The sequence below is a fragment of the Culex pipiens genome, chromosome 2, assembly GCF_016801865.2.
Source record: "Culex pipiens pallens isolate TS chromosome 2, TS_CPP_V2, whole genome shotgun sequence".
Taxonomy (NCBI): Eukaryota; Metazoa; Arthropoda; class Insecta; order Diptera; family Culicidae; genus Culex; species Culex pipiens.
This window is the reverse complement of record NC_068938.1, coordinates 91787287-91814618: the sequence shown is the minus strand read 5'-3', so window position 1 is coordinate 91814618 and position 27332 is coordinate 91787287. Positions and strand designations below refer to the sequence as shown.

Sequence of the window (27332 nt, the reverse complement as noted above, 5' to 3'; positions counted from 1 at the left end):
ACTTTATTTACACGCAATACATGCGCACGTAGATAACTCTATTAACAAGTGTTATTTTTGGTTAGCGTGCACGAGATGAAATGTCAAAATTGGAAAATGCGGTGTAATCAGCAAAAATCGCGCGCGCGCGTCATTTTCCATCGTCAAACACATTTTGATTACACCGCGCTCCAATCAAAACAAAAGATATTTCGCGTCGCGGACGGAAGAGTTTGGCACTTTGCTTTCTTCCTCCATTCCAGTTCCAAACATCAACCGCCGTTCGCGTGTTTCTCGGATCGTTCGTTTTTCGGATACGTTGTTTTAAGTGGAATTCAGGCTCCCGGAATCCGGAAAACCCGCTGTAGCACGAGGGATGGAGGACGGTTCGGTGCAGCAAGCCGGCGCGCAGTTGAGCGGGGCCGACATGGACGGGTTCGTGGTTCCGAGCGGATACAGCTGGTACCGGCAGAACGCGTTCTTGTGTACGCCGGACAATGGCCTGCTGTATCACTCCCGGTACGATGTCAACTACGTCAGCCCGCTCGAGGTGGACCAGATGCCGCGGGTGCAGATCATGAACGTGCGGGCAGTGTGAGTTTTTATTCTGTGGGTGGATTGTGGAAATCCAGCTGGAGGTGGCAAACATACATATGAATGTATTCAATTTTGCAGGGTGTTGAACCACCGGCGTGACATTTTAGGTACTTGAATCTTACGACCCAAGAACAGTAACAGTTACTGTGGACTGTTCTTCAGCAGAATACAAACAGGAAAATTGATGTTTTCTGAGTGATACCAATTTTGTCTAATTTTTGAATGCTGTTTGTCTCAAAAATGATTTGAGCAATTTGATTGTTAAAAAACTAAGCAATGCAAAATTTTCTATTCTTTTTTTTAATATGAAATTTGGAAGCTAGCCTCATATAAACGATTCTACATATCATCATAATTTTGAAGTTTTCCAAATACTGAAAAATTTCAAAATTACTGTATACAAATAATTATTTGTATTTTAAAATTTTGAAATATTAAAAACAGCAAACAATTTACGAGATATCTAAAAAATATTTGAAAATTGTCTTTTGTTCTCATACTCTGAGCTTTGAGAGTAAAAAATCTTATTTTTAAAGGCTTAAACTGCTCATGTTCCAAACAATTTAACTTTACTATTCCATTTATTATTACCCTCCCTACATGCCCTCTAAGAATCAGAATGATAGCAAAAAAAATCTATTGAAAATAATAAAAATACGTAAGGGCACATAGTTATGTTTACCTCAAATCACAAAAAAATGGTTCAGATGTGCCTTTTCCTTTTTGGTATTTTAGGAACTTCTTGTGTTATTAATTGAACTGTTCGTACATTATTAACACAAATTCACTTCAAACCCAAGTTTGGTTTACTTTTCACTAAGAATTTCTGCAAAAAAAAAACTACGTCGGGCAACAAAATTCAAATAGCTCCCGCGGCTGCTGCTCAGTACACTTTTGAAGTATTTTTATGTTTCACATACCTTACTACACAATTTTTTTTCACAAAACTTCACCATTTATCAAAATTATCACAGAGTTTCCCGTTAATTCAAACTAAATGAAAAGACCCATAATCAGCATTCAAATCCAAAATCAGACGACGGCAATGTTGTGCCCTCTTCTATTGCCTTGGAAAAGGGCCCATCGTGAACAACAGTTGAAAAATTAAAAGGGCCTATAAAAAACTATTTTTTTTTTCAAAAAGTAAGTTTAATTGCGATAATCAACATAACTTTAAAAGCATTAAATCAATAACTAAAAAGTGTCCGAATGCTTGAATGGACTTGCATTCGAAGGTTTTTGAGTAAATTGGCGGTTTTACTCCAAGAACCCGGTTGGAACGCAGTAGAGAGGGGCGCAACGTGCAAGGTGGTTGAACCAAGTGGAGAAAGATCTGGAAAGTGTGGGGGTTCCGAGTCGGAATTGGAGAGAAGTAGCCCAGAACCGAGTTAGATGTCAACGCATCTGGAGACAGCTCATGACCCGGAGGTTGTCCGAGCAGTAAAAGTAAAGTAAAGTTAGTTGCTAGCGTGGTGCTGTCCATACAAACATGATATATGAAAATTCAAAAGTCTGTATCTTTTGAAAAAATTATTTTGATTGATTTGGTGTCTTCGGCAAAGTTGTAAGTATGGAAGAGGAATACACTGAAAAAAAATGATACAAAGTAAAAAAAATACTGGTCAAAAAAAAATTTCAACTTAATTTTGGGATGTAACATCGAAGTTGCAATCAAAAGTACTTTAGTGAAATAAATATATGATATATGATAAAGTGCACCGTTTTCAAGTAATAGCTATTTCCAGGTAACTTTTTTGAAAATTCAATTTTCGATATTACGCCCTTTTAAAATGTTAGTCTTGATTAAAAAAATTAAAATATTGTTTTCGAAAAGATCGGAAAATTTCACGAATGTTTCATATTGCAACATTGAAAATCGGACCATTAGTTGCTGAGATATCGACATTAGAAAAAGGTGGGTTGTTTGGGTGAGACTTAGAAAACATCAATTTTCATGTTTTTAAACCTTTGCATGGCACTAATTTTAAAAAAATGAACAACTGCGACTATTTTCAAAAAAACTTACCTAAAATGGCTTTAACTTGAAAACGGTGCACTTTATCAAAATTTCACTAAAGTACAGTCATCCCACATAATCGGAACACCCACAAATTCGGAACACTTTTGTGGTTATTTGTCAATAGTATGCCAAATGCAGCTTTTGACTCGACCCTACTATTTTTAGGACCTTTATTTGGACATTCTCTTGCTATTTCACTAGTAAAGTAGTACTTTTTGAACAAAAAACCCCATTCCAAGACTAGTTTATCCAGAGCAGCAAAACTCTGCCTACAAATTGCCTGTTCCATGATTGTGGGATGTTATTGTGCCTCCCACAATTGTGGAACACCTGAATTTAACTGATATTTTTACAAAAAAAGTTATCAGACCATTCATAAAACATAACTAAGCTTGAGTTTCGTTGGTTTCAGTGCGTGAAGTCATTATTTTGTAAAAATTGTGTACTCATGGAGAGAACCAAAGTTTGTTTACATCCGTAAGAAAAAAGTGTTCCGAATTTGTGGATTTCAAGGGTCAAAGTTTTTCTTCAAAAACTTGATATAAAAGTTAAAATTTGCAGTTGTTCGATACAGCATTCGAAAGATCACAAGAAAAGCTTTCAAATGAAGGTAAAAGCGAATCATCAAGTTCAATTATCGATTTTCTATGATTTTCTGAACATTGGCCGATCTGTAAACTGTTTCGAATATGAGGGGTGACTGTACTTTTGATTGCAAATTCGATTTTACATCCCAAAATTAAGTTGAAAAACTTTTGCGACCGATTTTCGATTTTATGAAAAAATCAGTATTGATTCAAAAATTCATAACTCGATCAAAGATTTTTAGCCCGTTCTGGAAATTTCTGAAAAGACACATCAGAAAATAAAAAAAATAAAAATGGTGTTTTTTTGCAAATTAAGCTGCCAAAATTTGTATAGACAATTATATGGACAAACTAATGATGCAAAGAATTGCTCATCTACAAAAGATAAAAAAAAACTGTTGATAGGGTATATGACCCTATTTTGGACCTAGTACCTATTTTGGACCTATTTTTAATAATCGTGGTAGTTCAGGCTTTTAAAGTTCGAATTTACTGAATCCAACCAACAGAAAATGTAAGCAGGATCGTTTTGTAGCTTACCTCTTGCAAAAATGTTAACATTTTTGATTATTTCCGCTTTTTCAGCCACTTTTTTCAATGCCACTCGCGCTTCCTATAATTTTCCTAGCACATCGATCAGGTCCAAAAATTTCGGTCTCGTTGCTTATCAGTTTTGGCTCGTGATACCTTGTACAACTTTCTGTTTTTCACTAGCATCAAGCTATTTTCAGCCGGTTTCCGAGTAATGTAAGTGTTATTTATTTAATACTGATATGTTTTTAGTCACTACACCGTTGAAATTACTGATCTATAGTTTAAAAAACTCAATTGAAAAAATATTTTCAAATCAGCCGCGTTGGATCAGTTTTTGGAGCTACTTTTCCTTCAGTTCAAGGCTATCACCAATACTCGTATAACAAGGTGTTGCAAGTTTTGTTTATGAATTTATTTCGATACTTAATTGAAATTTAATGCCAAGTTTTTACTTAATTATTTGGATTAGATTTTCCGACTGTAATTATTTCAAATAAAACTGAGCTTTAAAAAGCAAATGATAAACCGAAACAATGAAAATATGATTTTTTAGTGATAAAAATGTAAATCAATGATAAAGATATGGATGATTTATAAGACTGATTGCAATCTTGCCTAAAATTTAAACTGATGTTGATATATTTTTCTCGCAACCTCATTTTCATCAATTTAGCTGCACCTATTAATTAATGTTTGCTTCAAAAATGCAATCTGGCTACCCTGCTGGACTTGAACTGGAAACGATTGAAAAACCAAAAGGGCCTAGTCATTCAATCGTCAGCTGTCACCGCGACAGACGCTGTCAACCTTGCTCAAGAGTGGTTTTGATAAGGTCGTATGATTTTATTTAAAAAATCTAGGGTTAGTTTTAAAAAGGTCCTAAGTGCTAGTCGATCAGTTTTCGATACATTTACGAATTATAAAACTTTAAAATGCATTGAATTGTCATCTGCACGTCTTTTAAATGCTCTTTACTGGAAAACAATAACAATAAAATCGACATCAGGGATACCCTCTGACTCGATTCCTTAGGCAAAAATAAGTATTTGTGCCAATTTTGAGCCAAATCGGTTAAGGTTTAAGGGTCACTTTTTATCGTTGTAGTTTATGTGGGGAAACGCAAAAATGTATGCATATAAACATCGTTTCCGTATTTTTCTGCCAGGTGGCGCGAGTCTTGCCCAAAATAGTCCAAGTGTAAGATTCTTGTAGGGATTCAATTCCCTACAACTTTGCCGGAGGGTGCAAAACGGTTCGAGTTGCACAGTTACTTATTATTACCTATACAATTGAACCAAGGAATTTCTCAAAATTTTTAATTTTTCTTGCCAGCCTAATATATATAATGAAAATACAGGTATTTATAACGTATTTTTTCACAATGGACAGCGTTGGCTTATAATAAGTTACACTTTTAGATTACTGCGTCAATCATATTAGAAACACAAATAAACCATAAATTTGATCAACATATTTCGATGATTGTTCATTTTTCCTTGTTCTGAAGTGTAACTGTATTTCCAGCTTTGCAAATTTATAAATTTTTGTGGGAATTTAAGATATTTTTTATCATGATAATATTTTTTTGAACCATAAAATTGTAACAAGTTTTGACGAAATTCATTAAAATTATTCTATAGCATTCATTACAAAACTCAGTAGGCAGTGCCCATCATGTGAAAGGTAATTAAATTAAGAAATTTTGGAGAAAGGCACTATTTATTTCAGGAAATTGGGCATATCTCTGCTTATATTGAACCAAAACTGATTCTTTTTTATGGAACTTGTTCAGAAAACTGTTCTCCACAATGTGATTGATTCTAAAATGTTTTAAAATGTAATGGTGTAATGTGGCAGAGGATTGAAAAAATAATTTTCTGAACCTATTGGGTAATAAACAGCTTATTAAATAAATAATCTATGTTTTGCATTGTTTAATGCTCAAATTTGTATCCGGGCAATGTGTTGCTGTATTTTCATGACAAATTTTACAAAGAAAAAATTTACTTTCGGTCGTTTCGGGGTTTCCAGCTCGGATTTTGAGGTAATTTCAAAGAAAGCTAGAAATCTGGAAAATTTGGTTCGAATTTTTTTTAGTGGAGGTCAAATATTGGTCAAATATAGTTGGTTAGAGTCTCCAAGGCATATTCATAAGAAATTTGAGTGATACCAACATGAATGCACCGATTTTCTGTGACTTTTTTGAACAAATATCCCATAAAATCGAAAAATAATCTTCAAAAAAAAAGTTACTCTAGACCCCCCGACGAAATATTTCGCCGGACCCCGCAAAATGTCGGGAAAGAGCCCTTCTTTCACGGTGCCAAATATCAGACATACCGAATTTTTTATCTTTGAGGTCTCGAAAAAATACACCGTGAAATGTGATGTTAACATTGAGGATGTACACTCAACCCCCGGTGGTTGGTCACTTTTTCGTTTGACACTTTTTTAGTTTGTACCCCGTTAGTTGGTCAAACTAAAAAGTGACGAACTGTCACTTTTTACACGGCGCTCACGCACACTATCAAAACAAGCTGTTCCTCGATAACTTCGGATTTTTAGCGGACTGTAATTTTGATTTTAGCGGAAGAGTAAAACGCACGCGTCTTTCCGCTTCGGTTTCTGATTTTCAACTTGACGTTTAATGACAAGGTGGTTTTGTGTAAGGTGAGGGTGAAATAAATAGCAACAATATCTACACTAAAGGTGGCAACAAAATCTCGGCGAACATCCTCCCCCATCGTTGAACCGGTTTCGACGATCCTACATCGCCGAGCTGATCGGACATCTCCAATCATCAGCGTCGTTGATTCTTGTCTCGTGCACCTCGAAACCACGCCAGTGCTATACCTTGGACAGCATCTTCATCGCCAAGCTTGACAACACCACAGAACGATCGTTGGGCTACAGATGTTCGATTTGGCAGCGCACCGCCAACTACCCAGCCCAACTCGGTGTCTCGGAGCGAGGGCAGGTTCTCAGCCAGCATCAACTTTCCTGTCCTTATCAGATCCCAGAATAGTTCTGCTCCCAAGAGCATGTCGATCCTGCCTCTGGAATGAAACTGTGGGTCAGCGAGCTCGATTTCAGCAGGAAGATTCCACTTTGAAATGTCGATAGTTTCTGGTGGCATGTCTTCGATGACTTTCGGCGTTATCAACAGCTCGAGCTCGGTCGAAAATGGCGTGACACGTGATCTTATCTTCGTGCGCACGAGATGGCTGATCCTTGTGACCCCGCCGTTCAAGCCGCTGACTCCACAGTCAGCGCGTTCCTTCTTCAGCTCCAACAGGTTGGCACACTCTTCGGAGATGAAATGGTTCTGGGAGCACGAATCAATAAGCGCCCGACACTCGTGCGGGACGCCGTTCCTATCGTAGACCAGAACTACGGCCGTCGACAGCAGGGTCTGTTTCTTTCCAGACCGGATCTCTGCGTTCAGTTTCGGCGCCTCCGCCGTCGTCGTTTCCAGCTTCTTCGCTCCATCCGTATGAAGCAAAGTGTGGTGCTGCTTTCTGCATGCCTGGCACGTACTTGCTGCAGTGCACACCGCCACACGATGGCCTTTCCGGAAACAGCTAAAGCACAATCCGCATTTGCGTAGGTGACTGTACCTTTCGTTAACGGTCTTCTGTTTGAACCGCTCACACTGCATCAGCTCGTGTCTTTGATTGCAAACCGAGCACCTTGTGTCGTTAGCAATCACTAAGGCGACCGACCTGTTCGGTTTCTCGCCCTCATGCACTGCTTGACTCAATCCTCTCCCAAACGCGGCATCTGTTCTTCAGGAACGTGATGGTGGCCGCGCACGAAGGAAGTACTCCAATCTTCTGCTCCGCCTCCCAGGCCCTTCGTGTTTCCCTGACCATCCTGGACGCAAGCAGATTCACGGTCATTTGCTCCCCCAATCCATCGACCGGAAGCTCCAAGTTCTTCAGCCCTTCGACGTGCTTCACGCAGGAATCGATCAGCTTCCGAAGTTCAGCAGCGTTGTCGCTGGAGATTTTGGGTAGAGCAAAAACTGCGTCGATGTGCTTGTCGACGATGATTCGTGTGTCTCCGTACTGCTCCTCGAGGACGGCCCACGCCGCGTCATAGTCGTTGTTGTTCACAATGTCTTGATCTATGACACCTTCGGCATTTCCAATCAGCGATTCTCTGAGGTGAAAGAGCTTGATCGCTGGAGCTTCGTTGACGTAGCGGGCCATGATGTTCTGGAACATGGACTTAAACGAATTCCAGTTCTCGTACGTTCCATCGAATTTCGGCAGGGGCACGATCAAAGGTGGAAGGTACTGCGGTACGACGACATTGGTGGAAGTAGTCGGAATGACCGCTGCGGCCGGCTCCGGCTTCACGAGTTTCTCGAGGTGTTCATTCAGAGAAATGCACAACTGATCGTACATCTTCTCAAACTCCAGTTCGCACTTTTCGTGTTGTGTCCGTTGATCGCCAGTGAGTGCCATTGAGTAGATTTGCGCCTGGTACTCACCGAACTTTTTGCAGCAGTCCTGCACGCTCTCCAGCTGCTGCCTTAGGAAGTGGACGTTGCGTAGGTTTGCGTTCGGCGCAGCCACACTGGTTGTAGTCGCCGTCTTCACTCGCTTCAGCTTGTACTCCATCGCCAGTCGTTGGCGAACAAGCGCATTCAGCTGCTCTTCCATTTCGCGCACTTTTTGTCGTCGACGTTGTTCTTCCAGCTGCTCGCGCACCGGCGTTACTTCTACCTTCTTGGCGTCGCCGTTTTCTTCCACTCGATCCTCCTTTTTCGGCGTCGCCTTCTTCGATTTCTTCTTCCCACTTTTAGGCGTTCTCGGCAAGGTCATGTTCTTTCATGCTCCACTTCACTGAGAAGGTGCTACGCCCTTCGTCCAATCGGCACTCCACGGACCACTCTCCAGCTGTCCGATGACCGCACACTTTTTCCAAAGCAGCGTGGGTACTTCGCCCCGCGCTCTACTTGTCATCAACGTCAACACACACGGACACTTCGACCGCGAATGTTCCGATTCGAGTTCCCGCGCCGGCAACTCGTCAACCTTCAATCCACGGATCACTGCTTCAGCAATCCGGCCTTGAAGGACCAAATGTTCCTCGATAACTTCGGATTTTTAGCGGACTGTAATTTTGATTTTAGCGGAAGAGTAAAACGCACGCGTCTTTCCGCTTCGGTTTCTGATTTTCAACTTGACGTTTAATGACTAGGTGGTTTTGTGTAAGGTGAGGGTGAAATAAATAGCAACAATATCTACACTAAAGGTGGCAACAAAATCTCGGCGAACACAAGCGTTTGGTAGTTTGTGTGAACTCCGTGTAAAAAGGGTGTCAAACTAAAAAGTGACCCCGTTCGTTTGACAACAGTTGGTGTTAAACCATCGGGGTTTGAGTGTAGTCTAATTTTGTACTATTATGTATTTTATGAAATGAGACGGCAACATCTCAAAAGGCATCATGTACATTTTGACACTTTCTGGTTTATTGCATATTCTGAAAGTACTCCTAATAAACTACCTCTCCACCAAAAATGAGCAAAAGTTACTAGCAAAAGTAAAGTCAGTTTAATAATGATTTTAAATCAAGTAACATAAACAAAATCTCTGGCATCATCAGTGCCTGTTTATATAGCCCTGTCAATCTGTCAAATAAAAGACTACATGAACCTCGTGAGGAAAAAAAAGCATCATAAAAAAGACGCCATGTACATTAGCCGACGAAAAGCGAATAAAAACAAAACTTCCCCTCCACTTGCAGAAGGCGCCATGTACATTCGGCGAAGGAAAACGAATCATAACAAAGGGTGATATAGACAATTGTGATTTCAAAAGAAGTTATGTTTGTTTTTCTTGAATAAAATGACGGAAATAATGTTTTGTTGAATATGGATGATCAAGTATCAATAAAAACAACGTTTTTCGTCGTTTGTTATCGTTAGAACATCTTCTTTTGCTTTATATTAAAATGGGAATTGAAAAATGATGCTTAATATTCAAATGCTTTTTTCTCAAAACGCACGGTTTGTACATGATGCTTTCTGAAATGTTGCCGTCAACATAACTAATTACATGGTATATTTAACACCTACAATATAATCAATTTTGAAACTACGCCCCTCCTAGCCGATCCGAACGGTAAGAAATCTTGTCAAATCTTACATTGTTTTTTTAAAACTGCAACATGTAGTTAATCTTTCTGTCAAGCGACTGTAAAGTTTAACATAACAGATGCGAAAGTTTCACACCAAGTTACAAGCTATAATCTCCCTTTAAAATTTCTTCATTATTTAATAGGTAATATTTGAACTTCAGCTCTGCGTAAAATTTAGAACTGACGATTAAAAAAATCTTTGTAAATTTTTTAGTATCTCTGTCATTTATTTCACTTAAGTAGAGGTGGTTTCATTGCGAATAATAACTTCTCGACCCTTTTCAATGTTCTTATGCTTGAACATTTAGTCGGAAGAATACGAAAATTGGAAAATAGAACATCGACCTGCTAAAGATGCGTTTCCATTCAATATAATTAAAACACGTTTTCAAATTCAAATCCATTATTTTATAATAATTATTTAAATTCTGAAATAAATATTTTCCAATTCAAATCGTGGATAGGCCCTTTGGTTTATCAAACCGAGTTTTTGTAAGTGTGCGTGTTGACGCCGCACGCCGCAATTCATGTTGTCAAAATTTCAACCAATCAGAGTGTGGGTCCAAAATAGGTTCAGCGATGTCTCCAAAATACATTCAATAAGTCCAAAAAGCATCCAAAAAATGTTTTACTTGAAATGCTTATTACTATGAAATGGTTAAATTATTTTCATTTTCCAATAGTACACTTTGTTAAGCATAAATTAAGGCACAAAACAACCTGAAACTAGCCATATTAGTTAGACCTTTCCTGAGAACAATGCGAAATATGTTGCTGCTTTGCATAGTAGGTCCAATATAGGGCCATATACCCTACATAATGTGTTCTATCAAGGGTTAGAACCAAAGCCGAATGCCGAAGTCAGAGCCGAACTATCTGAGGGTTCGAGCTTGAGACGATGAAATAAAACAGCTCTTTCGAGTTTAAGCCGTCACACTGAAGCCAAACCCACGTCTTTTAATTTATTATCCGAATAGTCTTATTACTAAAGTGTTTAAAACATTATAACTGGTAACGAGGATGGAATCTTGTTGTCTTTATTTCTATCCCTTTTTCTTGGAAATTTGACTTAGTTTTTTCCTAATTTGTTCTTCCTCATGAAGCAATAATTTTTCCAAAATGGATTTTTATGTAGGGGCAGGGGGGGGGGGGGGGGGGGCAGAATGGCCCGCCTAAGTAAAATGCGCCAAAAACTATAGAAAAACATGAAAACTTATGAATTCAGTGTAGTAGGCTTATGCTTTGGGATGTTCCATTCAATGTTGTATACTTGGTTGATGAAAATTTTTAGCTTAAAAACAATTTTTGAGCCACTTTAAAAAAAAATTTTTTTCGTCTACTTTTTCAGGGTGCGGGGCAGAATGGGCCACCTTAGAAAACAAGCCATTTCGTCTAATACAACGTTGAAGGGAGATAAGAAATGACTTAAGGTACCTTTCTAACATAGTTTCCATGAAGTTAGACCACTTTTATAAAAATAGTCACTTACCAAAACAAACATTTTTGAAAATAGTGTTAATATATTGCATCAAAACAACTTAAAAATCAACTAATGTTCTGCCCACCATTGAAAAAACGGCTAATATCCACTTTTGGCAAAAACGAGATATTAGTACCAGGTGGTAGAGGATGTTCCAACGCATCTCCTGGAACTTGAATTTCACTGAAATAATGTTTAGACTTGGCTGCCGATGCGAAAAACCAAACGGCTAATATGCCTCTCTTATGGGAAATTGCCTTGACGGAGGTTTTGTAACAAACACTAAAACGCGTTTTTCTCGGAATACTTGATTTGGCATAATAGCCGAATTTTCAATTATGGGCAGTGTTGCATTAAACGTTATTTGTGAACCTACCAGGAGTGAAATAATCCATTTAATCTAAATTTCATAACTTTTGATTGTTTTTATAAGGCAGGATAAGGGTGGTCCATTCTGCCCCCAAGTGGATTTTAATTTAACACTTCCACCACCAAGCCTCTAAATGATTTCAAGGTTCCGTTGTTGTTTGTATACCTTGGTAGTAACATTTAGTATCGTTATAAGCATTGAGCAAACTTTTTCAAACAATCCAACTTTTCAGAAAGCTTATTTAAAAACCTCAAAATAAACAACATTTGCGTGGTTTTTCAATAAATTTACATTTTTGCTCATAATTCGAAAAATACAATGAATTCAAACCTCGTTTTCGGTATGGTGATGTTATTTGACGTCCTTTATAAGACCCTTGCCTTACAATTGGTCTAAATCCATTCGTAAGCCCAAAACCAAGGGTGGCCCATTCTGCCCCCCTGGTCCATTCTGCCCCCCCCTGCCCCTAACACATAGCTGAAGTAACATAAAAACTCTGTTATGTACTTCAAATGAACTTATTGTAACTTGATTATTCACCAATAATAATTGGTCCGACAAACTGACTAATTTATTTGTTGTTTTTTTTTCCAATGCTTCCCAGGGTGAAGTCGCTGGCCTGCTCCCAGGACTGGACCGAGCGGCGCGAGTTTGCCACGCTCGACGATCAGAACAACCTGCTGGTGTGGGACCTGGACGTGGGCCTTCCCGTCAAGGGCCACAAGGGCCACGTGTACAAGGCGCACGGAGGGGGGCCCCGCTACAGCGACGAGGTAAACTCGGCCATTTGCTTCACCCGCACGCAGAAGGTCCTGTCGGCGGAGCACTCGCTACTGATCGTGTACTGCCTGGCGACGGACACGTACAAGATCTACGCGGAGCTGTTCCGGGATACGGTGGTGCTGCTGTCGCCCTGTCCGGACGATCGGAACGTGTTTGCGGCGGGGTTACGCCGCGGGCTGATCGTGCTGTTTTCGCTCAAGGACATGACCGTGCTGTACAATATGCGAGGCCACGACCGGGAGGTGGTGTCGATCGATTGGATGCAGGTCCCGGTGCAGCCGGAGGACACGCGTGCCAACTGGCGGCGCGAGGAACGTCCCAAGAAGGAGGCTCGCAAGAAGAAGGTGGAGACGGGAGCGGCGGCGGCGGCGGTGGACAATGCGGACATATTCGATATCTATGAGTACAATGAAAACCAGGAGGAGTTTGGGACGATCGTTGACAAGCAAACGTCGAGCTTTGACAAGAAGGATCGCTTCTTCGACAAGGTTCACACGACGGAAGGGTTCAACTTTCTTGAGGAGTGTCAGAATTTGAAGAAGGACATTATCAAAGCGAAGGAGGAGCAGGATTTGGAAGGGGAGGATGAAGGTGCGGATGCGGAAGAGGGTGAGAAACAGGCGGCGACGAACACCGACGACGAGAACGAGCTGGACGAGGCGGAAAAGCTGCGCGATTACATCATTGTCGATGGTGATGGCGAAGAGGAGCAGGACGCGGAAGCGAAGAAGGAGGCCGTCATGCGTACGATCTTAGTGAGCGGAAGTCGCGAGAATGTCATATATTTCTGGGACTACAAGACCGGCCTTCAGATCGACCGAATCGTCCTGCATAGCAGCGGCGCCAACAAGCGGATGACGCCAGGAATTTTCATAACGCCGGTCTTCGCCAACCCGTGGAAGATTGTGGCCAACACGAACGTGGGTCACGTGTTCGAGTGGACGGTTTCGTTTTCGTTCCGGGACACGCAGGTGCGCATGAAGACGAAGCAGAACTCGGTGCGCTATCCGGTCGATATGGCCGTCTGTCTGCAGCGGGCACGGGCGCCCATCGCGGCCTTCGATCCCAAGTGTGGCTACGTGTGGTGCCAGACGACGCTCCGCAAAATCCTCGGATTGTGCGTAACCGGTCAGCCAGCTATCGTAGTGGATTACACCTGTATGACCACCGGGCACGAGTGCGTCGTGGAGAGTCCGCTCGAATCGACAATGTAAGTAGTCGTAGTTTGAGTCATCGGTTGAGTTCTAAAAAGGTTTTTCTTTCAAGATTGGCGGTGGGCTGCACGGACAAAAAGCTGGTCACGGTCAATCTGGCCACGCTGGCGTTCAACGATGTCAACTGCGTGCCGTACATGAACAAGGTCGGCAGCTCGGTGACCGCCCTGGACTGGCATCCGGAAAAGGAGAACCTGATTGCGTTCGGCACGCTCGAGGGCCGTATCGGGCTGCTGGACACGGGCAGCTCGAACAACGTTCCGATCATGCTGAATCCGTTCCAGACGACCAAGGTGTACTCGCTCAAGTGGTGCCAATTGTCGGACGGGGAAAACGAGAGCACCATGATACTGATGGCGACTGGCCAGGCCAAGAGTGCCTTCTACAAGATGACCGGGGCCGGAAAGTACGATCCGATCGAGGTTCGCCAGTTTGGGATGGTGTCGTGCGTTTCGGCCTCCGATCGATATCTCTTCGTGGGAACAAACGGTGGGGTCGTCTATGTGGCCGACCTGTCCAAGGATTTCACCAAGCTCTTCCAGCGGAATATTTCCAGTCGGTATATTTCGTCGTTGCAGTTCAAAGACGGCGTTCTTGCAGTTTCTTCTAACGATAGTCACATCCGGCTGATCGACTTTAGCAACGGAATCGACGGTAAGTTTGGGAAACTGCGAGCTTGAATCGTTTCCATCTTCTCTCTTCCATCAAACCTTTTTTCCAATCGAAATCCGGATATTGTAGAAGTTTGCAGGGCTTCTTCCAGCGAAAAAAATTCTAAGAATTTTAACTGTTTTAAGAATTGGGTCCTAAAATGAAGCTTAGATTGCTGATATTATTGTTTACAGCGATAAAGCTTATTTTTCTGAGTGCAATTAGCCTTTGTACGTCCACAAAGAGTTTAAAATGGATTTTTAAATAAATTTTGAAAAATTAACCTCGCGGTCCTTCTTGACAGAAAAGCTCCTACTTGACAGCTCGTTCCAAGGGGACCATAGTTAATCCATCGAAAAAATGTTGCCCTGTCAAAAAAATTTTTTGCATTAAAATGAAAAAAAGTGATCAGAAATGGTTTTTAATCGTGTTTTTTACTGTTGTACATAAAAATTGACATAGGGCTTTAGTATTCAATTGGAAAAATATTAATTTTTAAAAGAATTTTAAGAATTTTAAGAATTTTAAGAATTTTAAGAATTTTAAAATTTTTAGGAAGTTTAAGAATTTTAAGAATTTTAAGAATTTTAAGAATTTTAAGAATTTTAAGAATTTTAAGAATTTTAAGAATTTTAAGAATTTTAAGAATTTTAAGAATTTTAAGAATTTTAAGAATTTTAAGAATTTTAAGAATTTTAAGAATTTTAAGAATTTTAAGAACTTTAAGAATTTTAAGAATTTTAAGAATTTTTTAGAATTTTAAGAATTTTAAGAATTTTAAGAATTTTAAGAATTTTAAAAATTTTAAGAATTTTAAGAATTTTAAGAATTTTAAGAATTTTAAGAATTTTAAGAATTTTAAGAATTTTAAGAATTTTAAGAATTTTAAGAATTTTAAGAATTTTAAGAATTTTAAAAGTTTTAAGAATTTTAAGAATTTTAAGAATTTTAAGAATTTTAAGAATTTTAAGAATTTTAAGAATTTTAAGAATTTTAAGAATTTTAAGAATTTTAAAAATTTTAAGAATTTTAAAAATTTTAAAAATTTTAAGAATCTTAAGAATTTTAAGAATTTTAAGAATTTTAAGAATTTTAAGAATTTTAAGAATTTTAAGAATTTTAAGAATTTTAAGAATTTTAAGAATTTTAAGAATTTTAAGAATTTTAAGAATTTTAAAAATTTTAAGAATTTTAAGAATTTTAAGAATTTTAAGAATTTTAAGAATTTTAAGAATTTTAAGAATTTTAAGAGTTTTAAGAATTTTAAGAATTTTAAGAATTTTAAAATTTTTAAGAATTTTAAGAATTTTAAGAATTTTAAGAATTTTAAGAATTTTAAGAATTTTAAGAATTTTAAGAATTTTAAGAATTTTAAGAATTTTAAGAATTTTAAGAATTTTAAGAATTTTAAGAACTTTAAGAATTTTAAGAATTTTAAGAATTTTAAGAATTTTAAGAATTTTAAGAATTTTAAGAATTTTAAGAATTTTAAAAATTTTAAAAATTTTAAAAATTTTATGAATTTTAAGAATTTTAAGAATTTTATAAATTTTAAGAATTTTAAGAATTTTAAGAATTTTAAGAATTTTAAGAATTTTAAAAATTTTAAGAATTTTAAGAATTTTAAAAATTTTAAGAATTTAAAAAATTTTAAGAATTTTAAGAATTTTAAGAATTTTAAGAATTTTAAGAATTTTAAAAATTTTAAGAATTTTAAAAATTTTAAGAATTTTAAGAATTTTAAAAATTTTAAGAATTTTAAGAATTTTAAGAATTTTAAGAATTTTAAGAATTTTAAGAATTTTAAGAATTTAAAGAATTTTAAGAATTTTAAGAATTTTAAGAATTTTAATTTAAATTTTAATTTCAAGATTTAAAAATATAAAAAAAAAAATTTTTTAAAATTTTTAAAATTTAATTTTTTTAGGCCTTTTTAAAAATTTAAAGAATTTTAAAAAAACTTGAGAATTTTAAAAATTAAAAAAAAATTAGAAAGAAAAACGAATTTTATTATTTTTTAGAATTTTTAGACCTTCTAAATTTTTTTGAATCTCTGAATCATCTTAATCTTTTATCTCTCTTTCTAGACAAAGTCGAAGACAACGTCCGGCTGCTGGAGGGCCACTCGTCCGGCGTCTGCAATGTCCGGTGGGGCCACGGCGACAGCAAGCTGCTGGTGTCCGCCAGTTTCGACAACACCGTGCGCGTCTGGGACACAACGGCGGCCAGCTGTCTGGCCGTGTACCACAGCGTCGAGTCGGTATTTTGTGCCATCTTTTCGCCGATCCACGAGAACATTGTGATCTTCGTCGGCAAGGGCACGACCCTGGCGTTCGTGGACTACACCAAACATCCGCCCCAGCCGGATGGGGGGAAGAGTATGTTGAGAGTTGAGCAATTCTGAGACATCTATTTACTTTAAACTATTTCTTCCAGAGAACAAACTTGCCATTAAGTGGGCCATTGCCGAGGAACGCAACGACAAGAGAGCCATCCGGGAAAAGAAACGCGCCGGCAAACCACTCAGCGACCTGGAGAAGTCCATCGGTTCGATGCGAATTTCCGACAAGGCTGGCTCGGCGACTCCACCGCAAAGCAACGGCCATGCTGAACCCCAACCAGAACTGGTGACGCCTTCCGACGTGTCAGCGCCCGTAGTGACCACCAAGCAGGTGGTCCAACTGGCCGATCGAATGGAGCAGGTCAAGTTCCAGGAGATCGAACCCCGGGTGGAAACGCTCAAGGCGAACATGACGTCGCTGTTCCACTTGTCGCAACGCGAAATCAACCGACCCGCGGACGTTCTGGCGTGCATTGGCAAGCTGGTGAACTACGAGGAACCAAACGAGGATTATCCCGAAGAGGAAGAAGAAGTTGAAGAAGCGGCGCCGAAACCCGCAGAGGAGAAGCAACCGCAGACGAACGAACGGCGATACCACCTCGAGAAGCTGTTTACGGCCGAGAAAGACCTGCGCGAGTTGATCGACGAGGAGAGTAAGTTTCTCTTCTTTGTACCGCGCAAGTTCAAGTAGACTTAAAATGATTCGTTTGTTTTCAGCAAAGTATCACCACGTGACGCACACGGCCTCCATCGGGACGATTCTGTTGCCCCAGGTGGGCTTCCGGCTAAAGGAGCAAATCATCGAGAGGATCGCTTCAAAAACGCTGACCGATCAGCTGTTGGCGCTGGCGCCATCGATTTCTTACGAGTGGGTTTCGGTGGATTACATGTTTAACGGCGCGAGAGTTTGTGAATTTATTTGTTTGAATTTTACTTGCAGATTTTGGCGAAAGTGTAGCGAAGCGTACGCGTACCAGCTTCTGGAGAAGAAGTACCCGCTGGCTGCGATACCGTACTTCTTGGCGAGTCACAAGGTAAGGGTTTCAAAAAAACCATGCCCTAAATTTCACTTGTTGATAGATTCTTAATAATGAAATTTGAGAAGGTCTGACTGATGATGTCAGCAAAATAATAAGCAATCATCACTCCTCAAAATGGACGCCCGAATTCATGATTAAACTTGCAAATCAACCGCGTGGTCACACTGCTCGCGATCGCAATCGAACGCATACGGCTGAAATTAACATGTTATTTTGTAACACAATAACTTCGACGAACACAACTGGCGGTCTGCCTTCTGATCAAGGCTGATAAAGGAAGGACTGATTTTATCACTGCCAGTGATGGAAGATTTGATCAAAAGAAAATCTTTTGACGCTTATCAAGAGAAACATTCGGAAGGGAATATTTTTTGGCAATTGTTTTATCTCTGATCACTGCTAATCACTGCTTGAGAAAAAAGGACCTGCAATCGAATGAAACAGAAAAATTTTTCCCTAAAAAATAGGACGCCGAAAACAGGAACAATCCTGCAGTGCAACCGCGTGGCCCCGCTGCCCGCAATCGAATCAAATAACTGGCAGAACAATTAACAGGCAGAATGATAAATTGGCAAGATATTTGAGACCATCTCAAACAGGGGTTGTGATCAATTGACATTTTTGTGACAGTTGACTGATCTCGTCTTTCGTTTGACTTTGATACCCTGCTCTCGCTCACACACGTCCGAACGGACGAGCGCGACGCAAAGTCATTTGACTTCGTTCTTGACCGATCACTTTTAAGCAATTCTCTGAGATTTCGGTCATTCGTTTTTTTGTTGTATTTTTTAATCCGGCTGAAACTTTTTTGGTGCGTATGCCCAAAGAAACCATTTTGCATCATTAGTTTGTCCATATACTTTTCCATACAAATTTGGCAGCTGTCCACACAAAAATGATATATGAAAATTCAAAAATCTGTATCTTTTGAAGGAATTTTTGATCGATTTGGTGTCTTCGGCAAAGTTGGAGCGAATTGTGGCGCTATAACCACGGCAAATAGTGTCCAGGGTATTTGTGGAAATACAATGTCCCATCCTCGAGGGTCCCGGAGCACCAAAACTTCTTAGCATGGTGGCTCCCAACAATAAATTGCCTAAATATCCAGGAACGTGAGCGGGGGATCCCCACGTTTCTTCCTCCCCTGTAGATTCTGAACTGTATTGCTGTTTGAACATTCGTGTTCAAACTCAATCCAATTCAACGAATCATCTTTGCGGTTAACTTTACGCAGTTGGCCTGGCCGCACTGCAATTGTTAATAATGACAAGAGAATGCTAGGCGTTAATCAACCTAAGGCATTTTCCAGGATGCCCTCGAAAGACTGGCTGCGCTAGGGTTAGATTAGATTTGGTGTCTTCGGCAAAGTTGTACTGCCCATAATTAAAAATTCGGCTATTATGCCAAATCAAGTATTCCGAGAAAAACGCGTTTTAGTGTTTGTCACAAAATCTCCGTCAAGGCAATTTCCCATAAGAGTGGCATATTAGCCGTTTGGTTTTTCGCATCGGCAGTCAAGTCTAAACACTATTTCAGTAAAATTCAGGTTCCAGAAGATGCGTTGGAACATCCTCTACCACCTGGTGCTAATATCTCGTCTTTGCCAAAAGTGGATATTAGCCGTTTTTTCAATGGTGGGCAGTGTAGGTATGGATAAGGACTTCACTGAAAAAAATTATACACGGTAAAAATTTTTTATTTTTTATTTCAGTTTTTGTCACTAAAACTTGATGAAATTTATGAATTAAATGATTATATAATTAAAAATCAGACTACGCTATCATTGCAGCATTGCGTTTAACACCTCATTCTATAAATAAACATTATTTGGCTTTATCTTTTCACAGCCGGCTGTCTAAGATTAAACCATTTGATTTAAAATTTAACAACAGTTAAACGGGAAATGTCTCATCCGCAGCATCCGATTGTTTGCCTTGAGAATAATGTATAATATCTTTCAACAAACACTATGATTTTGGGTCGCATCATCATCTTCTATGATGAATCCTGACCAAGCACCCTATCCTACTACAGTCGCCTCTCTGGCTGTCGATCTTCTCGATATCAATAATGCTCCATGTACCGATGAATTCTTCAGTCCCTTCAAACTACATACTTCGATTGTCTTTATTCCTCGATATTTTCTCTTGCTTGAAGGATCTCTTCCTCGACGTCCGTTGGATTCTATTTGCTCTAAAAATTTATTCCGGTTGTCAATAATTTCATTTTCTCATGGCTTGCATAGACATTTTTCTTTGAGAAACGATGCTTTGAAGGTTGTTTGACATTTCTTTGTTTTTGTTTGCTGGACGTTGCCATGATTCTCTCCCATAGCTGGTTAGTAAGAAAAAACCAATTTCAATCGAGTCTTCATTTTGCATCGTTCTGTAAACTGATGCTTCTCTTCCTCGACGGCCCCTTGGATATTGACAACCAGAGAGTCGACTGTAACAAATTTTCAGGTTTCTGGCGCTTGGGGGTGTAAGCACAGAGTAAATCAGCTGCCCTAGTAGCAACCTGTGCTAACTAACATTCCCGTCCCTTAAAATCGAGATCTACAAACTGACATGGCGGGCGCCGTTGGTGGCCAATGACTGTAACCTATTCGCAACTGAACTAGTTTTAGCAATCATGGTGTTTTATCTTTTCGGCGCATTCATACATGCTGTTGATAAGGGAAACACCACTAGATCGTTGAAGCCTATGATCAGTAGTGCTGAAAGGATATTACGGTTCTGTTCAGCAACGGAGAAGGACAACCATGGGTGGTCTCTCATGCTCATGCTCAGTTTTTTGTCACTAAAACTTGATTTAAATTACTTTTTTATTTTTTTTTATTTTCTGAAATGCCAACTTTTCAGAAATTTCCTGAACGGGCAAAAAATCTTTGACCGAGTTATGAATATATGAATTAATACTGATTTTTCCAAAAAATCGAAATACTGATCGCAAAAATGTTTCAACTTCATTTTTCGATGTAAAATTTTAGGTAACATTTTTAAAAATAGTCGCAGTTATTCATTTCTTAAAACTAGTGCCCATGTTTGCCCACTCTTAGGAGGGCCTCGTTGCGCGGTGGTTAGCGGCTTCGGCTGCCGATCCCTAAGCTGCTTTGGGGCGCGGGTTCGATTCCCGCCTTATCCTCCTGGCCTTCTATCGGATGAAAAAGTAAAACGTCGGTCCATTTGCGTAAAAGAGGTTTCGGGTGACTCACCACACATAACCTTCGGACGCCTAGAAATGAGCAGAAACTTGCAACAGAGACCACAAAAGACCAGGGGGTCGTTAAAGTGGATAGCTTTGCTTTTTTGTTTGCCCACTCTTGAGAAAAATATGTTTGAAGAGCTGAGAAAATTCTCTATATTTTGCTTTTTTGAACTTTGTTGATACGACCCTTAGTTGCTGAGATATTGCCATGCAAAGATTTAAAATTTTCACAAAGGTTTCATATTTTAACATTGAAAATCGGACCATTAGTTGCTGAGATATCGACATTAGAAAACTGTGGGTTGTTTGGGTGAGACTTAGAAAACATCAATTTCCTGTTTTTAAATTTGTGCATGGCAATATCTCTATTGTATGGACAAAGCTTCATCGAAATAAAAAAAAATAACATTTGGAAAAAAATAAGCGACATCGTAGAGAATTACTCATAAAATAGGCTATTTTTCTCGGAAGATGTCTCTATCAACAAATCAGGCATAAGGATTCCTAGGGTATTTTAACCATTAGTAGACCCCCTAGTAGAGCCGGAGCACATTTTTTACAAATTTTCAATATTTTAAGCACTTTTTCATAACCTTTTGTACAAAACAATTAAATCTGAAGTCTTTTGAACAATTTTGACTATTTGTTTCATCAGTTATTTGCTTTTTGAGCAGAAAAATAGTCATTTGAAAAAAATTTTTTTTTTGCCTGTTGTGGACCCCCTTTTCCTATAGTGGACCCGGGTCCATAATCCGATTGTGGACCCGGGTCCACTATATGCAAACTGTTATTTTTATACCAAATTTAACCGATATTTGATGTTTTGATGCATGGTGTAGGTCTAATGATAGATATAATGAATAAAAGATGGATTTTGCTCACTTTTTATCATAAACAAATATGTTTTGTTAACAAATTTGGCTTTAAACAACAAAAAAACCTAACAGATATTTAAACACATTTATTTCCGAAAAAGATCAGAGATAACGTTTCAAATACCACTGCAAACATAAATATAATAAAAAAAGTAATCTTGATGCAAATTTTTCCATATTAATTACATAAATGGTTGACCGAAACTAATCATTAGATTTGTTTACAGTTGCTGATGAAACCACGCATGTTTATTTAAAAAAATGTTTTTTTTTTTATTGATCTGCTATTATAAAATATCATCAAACTGCAATTATGGTGCTTCAGTTAAGTACAATTAACTATAGTTTTGATTAATTATAAATTCTTACGGCTTCAGCTTTTTTGGTACTTTTAACATGAAAACAGCTATATAATTGAAAAAATATGCGTTTAGGTTGATAAAAACAAGCATTTATTGTATGTTTCAGAGAAACTTTTGCTTGGATACACAGTTTTATTCATTTTTGAAGGTTAAATTAACAGGGGTCCACTTTTGGAAAAGTTTGGATTTTAGTTGTCCTATATTGGACCCCCCTAATTTTTGCTCGAAAATTGCAGTTCTTCGCTATATTTTAGTAAAGATCCTTAAACTTACATTATTTCGACTTGCTGAAGTTAAATAATCAGTCAAAAAATGATTGGATGGTTAATTCAATCATAAAATATAAATGCAGTTTTGTTGTGAAAATGCTAGTGGTCATGGGTGATTTCAGATGTCGAACTCAAAACACTTATTTTGGTAAAAAGGACAATTCAATGTCAGTCAACATTGTTTTAAATGATGCTGAACATGCCAAATAAAAGAATTGTAGACAACAACACGCTTGAAATTGTGATTTTATTGAATTTTTCATCAAAAACCCTTCAGAGGGTCCACTATAGGAAAGGGGTCCACTAATGGATAAAGTACCCTACATGGTTATTGGACGGCATTTCATTTGGCAAGATCTGTATCTGGTTTTTACCTCTAAACGATTTTGGTATTATATGCGACTAATTTACAGAACATTACATTGACTTAGCCAAAACATGATAATTTTCAAAGCAAATCCAAGCTTGTTTGCATTTTTTAAAAAAGTTTTCGAATTTGTAGCATTCAAGCATTCAAGGGTCAATGCCGCAATACCAAACGAATTATCAAACGAATGAAAAAGGAAATATACCTAGCTGTGTCTATTTATTGATTCACCTATTTTTTCGATTTCCCCGTTTCCTACCAGATCACCGAAGCCATCGAGAACCTGTGCCAGCACAAGTACTACCGCGAGGCGTGGGTCATCTGCAAGCTGCGCAAGGCCGCCGACGACCCGGTGCGCGAGAAGGTCTGCACCGAGTGGGCCCAGTACCTGGAAACGACCGGCAATCTCGAGGGCGCTGCGTTGGTGTAAGTTTCATATTGTGTGTTTGGGGGTTTTGACGAGTTGATTGAAAAGGGGGTTTTGTTTTTTTCTGCAGCTGGACGGCGGCAAAGCAGTACAAAAACGCCGTGGCCGTGCTGTCCAAGCGCAAGGACATCACCGAGGACATCAAGCGTGCGATCGGGGTTTTGAACGACAAGATGCAGCAGCTGGCGGTGGCTTAGTGAACTCGCTCGAAAGTATTCCATCTGTTTTTTAATTGGTTAAACAATGAGAAGCTGACGCCTGGCAGTGATATTAGAAGCTATTGAGCTGACCTATTCGAATAAAATACCTCTGTGAGAAAAGTTTCAAAGAATTACTGTTTAAAGGATTGTTTTATTTGTTTTAACTCACTAATGAGATGACTGTGTCTGAGAATTCCTTAGATTTTCAGCTGAGTAATTCTCAGTTTGCGTGCAGCGGAAGGTACGGTGTCCGGTTACGTGGTCTGCAGCAGCACCAGTACCGCTTGAACAGGGCGCACCAAATCTGTCCACAGAGCAGCTTCAGCGGGATGATCAACAGCGAGTAGGAAGCCAGCTGGTAGTAACGCTGAGCCGTCCACAGGACGGTGTACTTCAGCGTGTCACCATCGAGCACCGCATATCCGTAGCCAATCTTCATGGCGCCCATCCGGTAGGAACAGGTCGGCACCAGTATCTCCAGCAGTCGCTGCTGCAGCCTTAAACTGGCCAGATCAAACATCGCCACTTCGTGGCGCTTGTTCCGCTCAACGTTCAGCGGCGAATGCGTTACATCTTCCATCAAAAGTCTGCTTTTGGGAACCGTAGCCACCTTCGAGCTGTGGTCATTGGCCGAGAATATCACATCCGGACGGAACGCATCGACGGCTTGCGCGGAGAACTCTCCCGCGGACTTGAGCAGACTCAGGTGGCTCAAAAAGATCGATCGTGATTGCGCATCGTAGTTGAGATCGTCCGCCGGCGGGAGCGTCATGCTGACCCGGTTGATGTTGTAGAATTTGGCCCGCCCCAGCAGCTCCCACGAGGGTTGCTCGGCAAAGTACTGCCGGAAGCGCTGCACGTTTTCCGCCGAGATGGGCTCCAAGCCGTCGCGGCCGAGGTCGTTATCACCTGGGATGTAAATCTAATGAAAAAATCTATCGATTATCAATAAAAATATAAATCAAAAGTCTCACCATCAACGTGTCCGCCGTGGGTTGGGTGAAGATGTTGGCGAAACGGGCAAAGTATTCGTCGTATTGCACGTCGGTGGCCACGCTGCCCTCGTCCATGAGATCGCCCAGGAAGCAGATTACGTCTGGGGTGGTGTGCTGCAAGGCGCGGCGATACGTGCGGGATAGATGTCTGGAACAGGAAAGGTAGGGGACCATCCATAAACCACGTGGACACTTTTTTTGGAAATCTCAACACCCCTCCCCCCCCTCCGTGGACAATTGTTCATACAAAAAAAATCTTTTTTGTATGGAGCGTGGACAATCGCCATACCCCCCCCCCCCTCCTTAAGTGTCCACGTGGTTTATGGATGGTCCCTAGGTTTCCGTTGGTAAATCGAGAAATACCGTGCGTCTCCACGAATGCGTTTTATCAGGTATATTATTGTGGAGTTGCATGGTAGGGATAGGGTTTCTCTCATATTCCGGAAGTGTCCCCAAGGGGCCTTCGGTAACCGGTTCCAGAGTGGCCAGAATGGGTCAGAGAACAACGGCATGACCATAGATTGTCATATCTTTCAATTTCATGTAGTTTGGTATGCAGCATGATGGAGTTTCATAAAAAATCAAGTTGGCCGTTCATCGGGTATCCGGGAACCGGTTCCAGGATACCTGGAAAACCGGTGACACTTCAGAGTGGTCCTGGTAATCGTGTAGTGTGTTTTTTAGTGAGTTTTATGGATCAATTTCAACTATCGTGGGTATAATGGTATCGCATAACGTGAAAAACAGTAAAACATGATCTTTCCGGAACCGGTAGGTCACCTGGCTCTGATATTAATATTTGTGGTCAAAGTACAGGTAAATACCTGTCGAATGCAACCCGGAGCATCCTGATTGGTTGAAATTTGCCGGAGATACGGGTCGTCAAAGTTTAAGTCTCAAAAAGGTCTTTTTTCGGTTGTAGCAGATTCCCGGTGGCCGCAGTGACCAAATCCGGTTTTCCAGGTCGGTTTCGGAAAGGGGTCATCCTAAGCTTTCATTTGAGACTAAAAGAACTGGATTTGGTAAAAAACTCGATTTTTTGACTTTTTAAAGTTTGGGGTCGCAAAGGACAACCAATCCCTTTCAAGTAATTTGTTTTATGGACGCTCTCCTAGGGGTCATCCAAGGTTTATTTGTTTTGTAAAATATGTATTTTTACTATAAATTTAATGTCAGGCTTGTAGGGATTATGGGTTGCAGGATTGAATATGTAATAAATTATTAAATGAGTATTTATTATAAGATTGATATAATTCATAAATAAGAGTTAAGAGCGCAACAAAAAGTGCGCACCTTCATGAATATTGCCTTGTTAGCTGATTGTGGATTGAGTGCGAGAGCGCGCTAGCGAGCTGCGAGAGAGAACAGCGAGCGAGAAAACAACGAGATGCGCGCGGCCGGCGAAAGAGAGAATGAAGATTGTCAAATCAGTTTTGTGGTTAATTTCTATGGAATAAGACGTGTTGTTTGCTGATTGCAAAATATCTGTGTTTTTATTATAAAAGAAAGTCCCCGATCACGACAAGGCTCTAGCTTTTACACAGCCAAAGTTATGGCGAATTTAATTTTCAAAAAGACCCCAATACCGAATGAAGGTTTTTTAAAAACACATTTGTATTAATGCAATCTCACTAATCAATTGATTAACCAACAATTTATGCAAGATCACTCAACGAGTGACACGCTTTAATTATGATTATGATACGCTAAATCGTTTCACGCATGTGCTGTTTCGATACAAGCCACGATGATTAGCAAGCTCAGTTCCGACGCCGTCGCCGACTCACTGCTGATGCTTATCTACCTACACCTGTCTCTGGCTGTTTGTTTGCCTAGTCACGACGGAGGAACTCACCTGTCTGAATCATAGTTTGCTAACGGCCAGTACAGCTTCGTGTCGAAGGTATTCCCCAAGATTTGCGGGTCAGCAACTAGCAACACTTTGAGGCACCTGTCTGGAAGGGGTTTGGGGTTTTGAGGGTTGAAACGATTTAGCTTTGGCATTAATTAGTTAGTAGAACGTGTTTAACCTGTTTCACACTCGATTTGGGCCCATTGCAGGCTGTGGAAAATGTGAATTAGATACTCATTGTACAGTATTAGAAACAGGAAGGTTGGCAAGTAAATTTTCCAAAACAGGTGAATTCTGTTGGTGAAAAAATGTCACAATTGCATAATCATTAAATCAAACTTAAAATACCACTCACTTGACAATGTTTCGAATACGATTCATTTAAGCGCAATACAACTTATTCCGAACCAACTAGAAGACATTTCTAAACCAACTTGATTGGGAGCTGGAAGTCGGTCAACTGACTGACGAGGAACCGATATTGATTTGATAGTCAAAATATAATACAGCAAGCATTCTTCTACCCCTGCTGATAACAGATAACACTTAGCACTCAACCTGTAGGTACTGCTACAAGGTACCAGGTACACATAGCTCATGTGAGGACGAACGTTTGCTCTAATCTGACTGAATTTTTAAGAGCGCCCGTGATGCGTAAATTCCAACTACAGTATGTAAAAAAAGTATTTACACCCCTTGGGCACTATGCAGATTTTGTGATTAAACATGTTAACAATTTTAAGTTGGACAGAAACCTAGTACTACGTTTTAAAAAGTTCTATAACAAATACTATTACAAAAATTAAAAAAAAAGGTGCAAAAAAGTTTGAACACCTTGTGATCCGGGGAACAACTTTATACAACATCGCTAAGCGCTAGTTATTGATCTCGAAAATATACAGGATATTTTTTGGAGTATGGAGTAAAATTAAACCGTTCTCTAAAATTTAACTATATCTTCCCGAGACTAATTCCTAGCACTTTGCGATGTTCTACAAAGTTTTTCCCCGGACTAAAACCTATAAGAAACCTCTG

General features: G+C 39.6%; 2 protein-coding genes across 2 annotated transcripts; one reads left to right on the top strand and one right to left on the bottom strand.

Annotated features, from left to right (window-relative positions):
• The first annotated feature begins 176 nt into the window (after positions 1–176).
• On the top strand, positions 177–23593 carry LOC120431576 (protein rigor mortis). Its single transcript, XM_039596688.2, has 9 exons — positions 177–573; positions 12319–13707; positions 13764–14365; positions 16450–16740; positions 16799–17356; positions 17421–17571; positions 17644–17737; positions 23086–23249; positions 23321–23593. Exons 1-9 carry the CDS (start codon positions 356–358, stop codon positions 23445–23447), a joined length of 3594 nt encoding a protein of 1197 aa, XP_039452622.1. The 5' UTR covers positions 177–355; the 3' UTR covers positions 23448–23593.
• LOC120431577 (uncharacterized) lies at positions 23561–27061 on the bottom strand. The gene is made up of 5 exons (XM_039596689.2): positions 26653–27061; positions 26476–26591; positions 26301–26400; positions 24425–24593; positions 23561–24372 (listed from the first exon to the last, which is right to left on the bottom strand). Exons 1-5 carry the CDS (start codon positions 26676–26678, stop codon positions 23671–23673), a joined length of 1113 nt encoding a protein of 370 aa, XP_039452623.1. The 5' UTR covers positions 26679–27061; the 3' UTR covers positions 23561–23670.
• Positions 27062–27332: the final 271 nt, after the last annotated feature.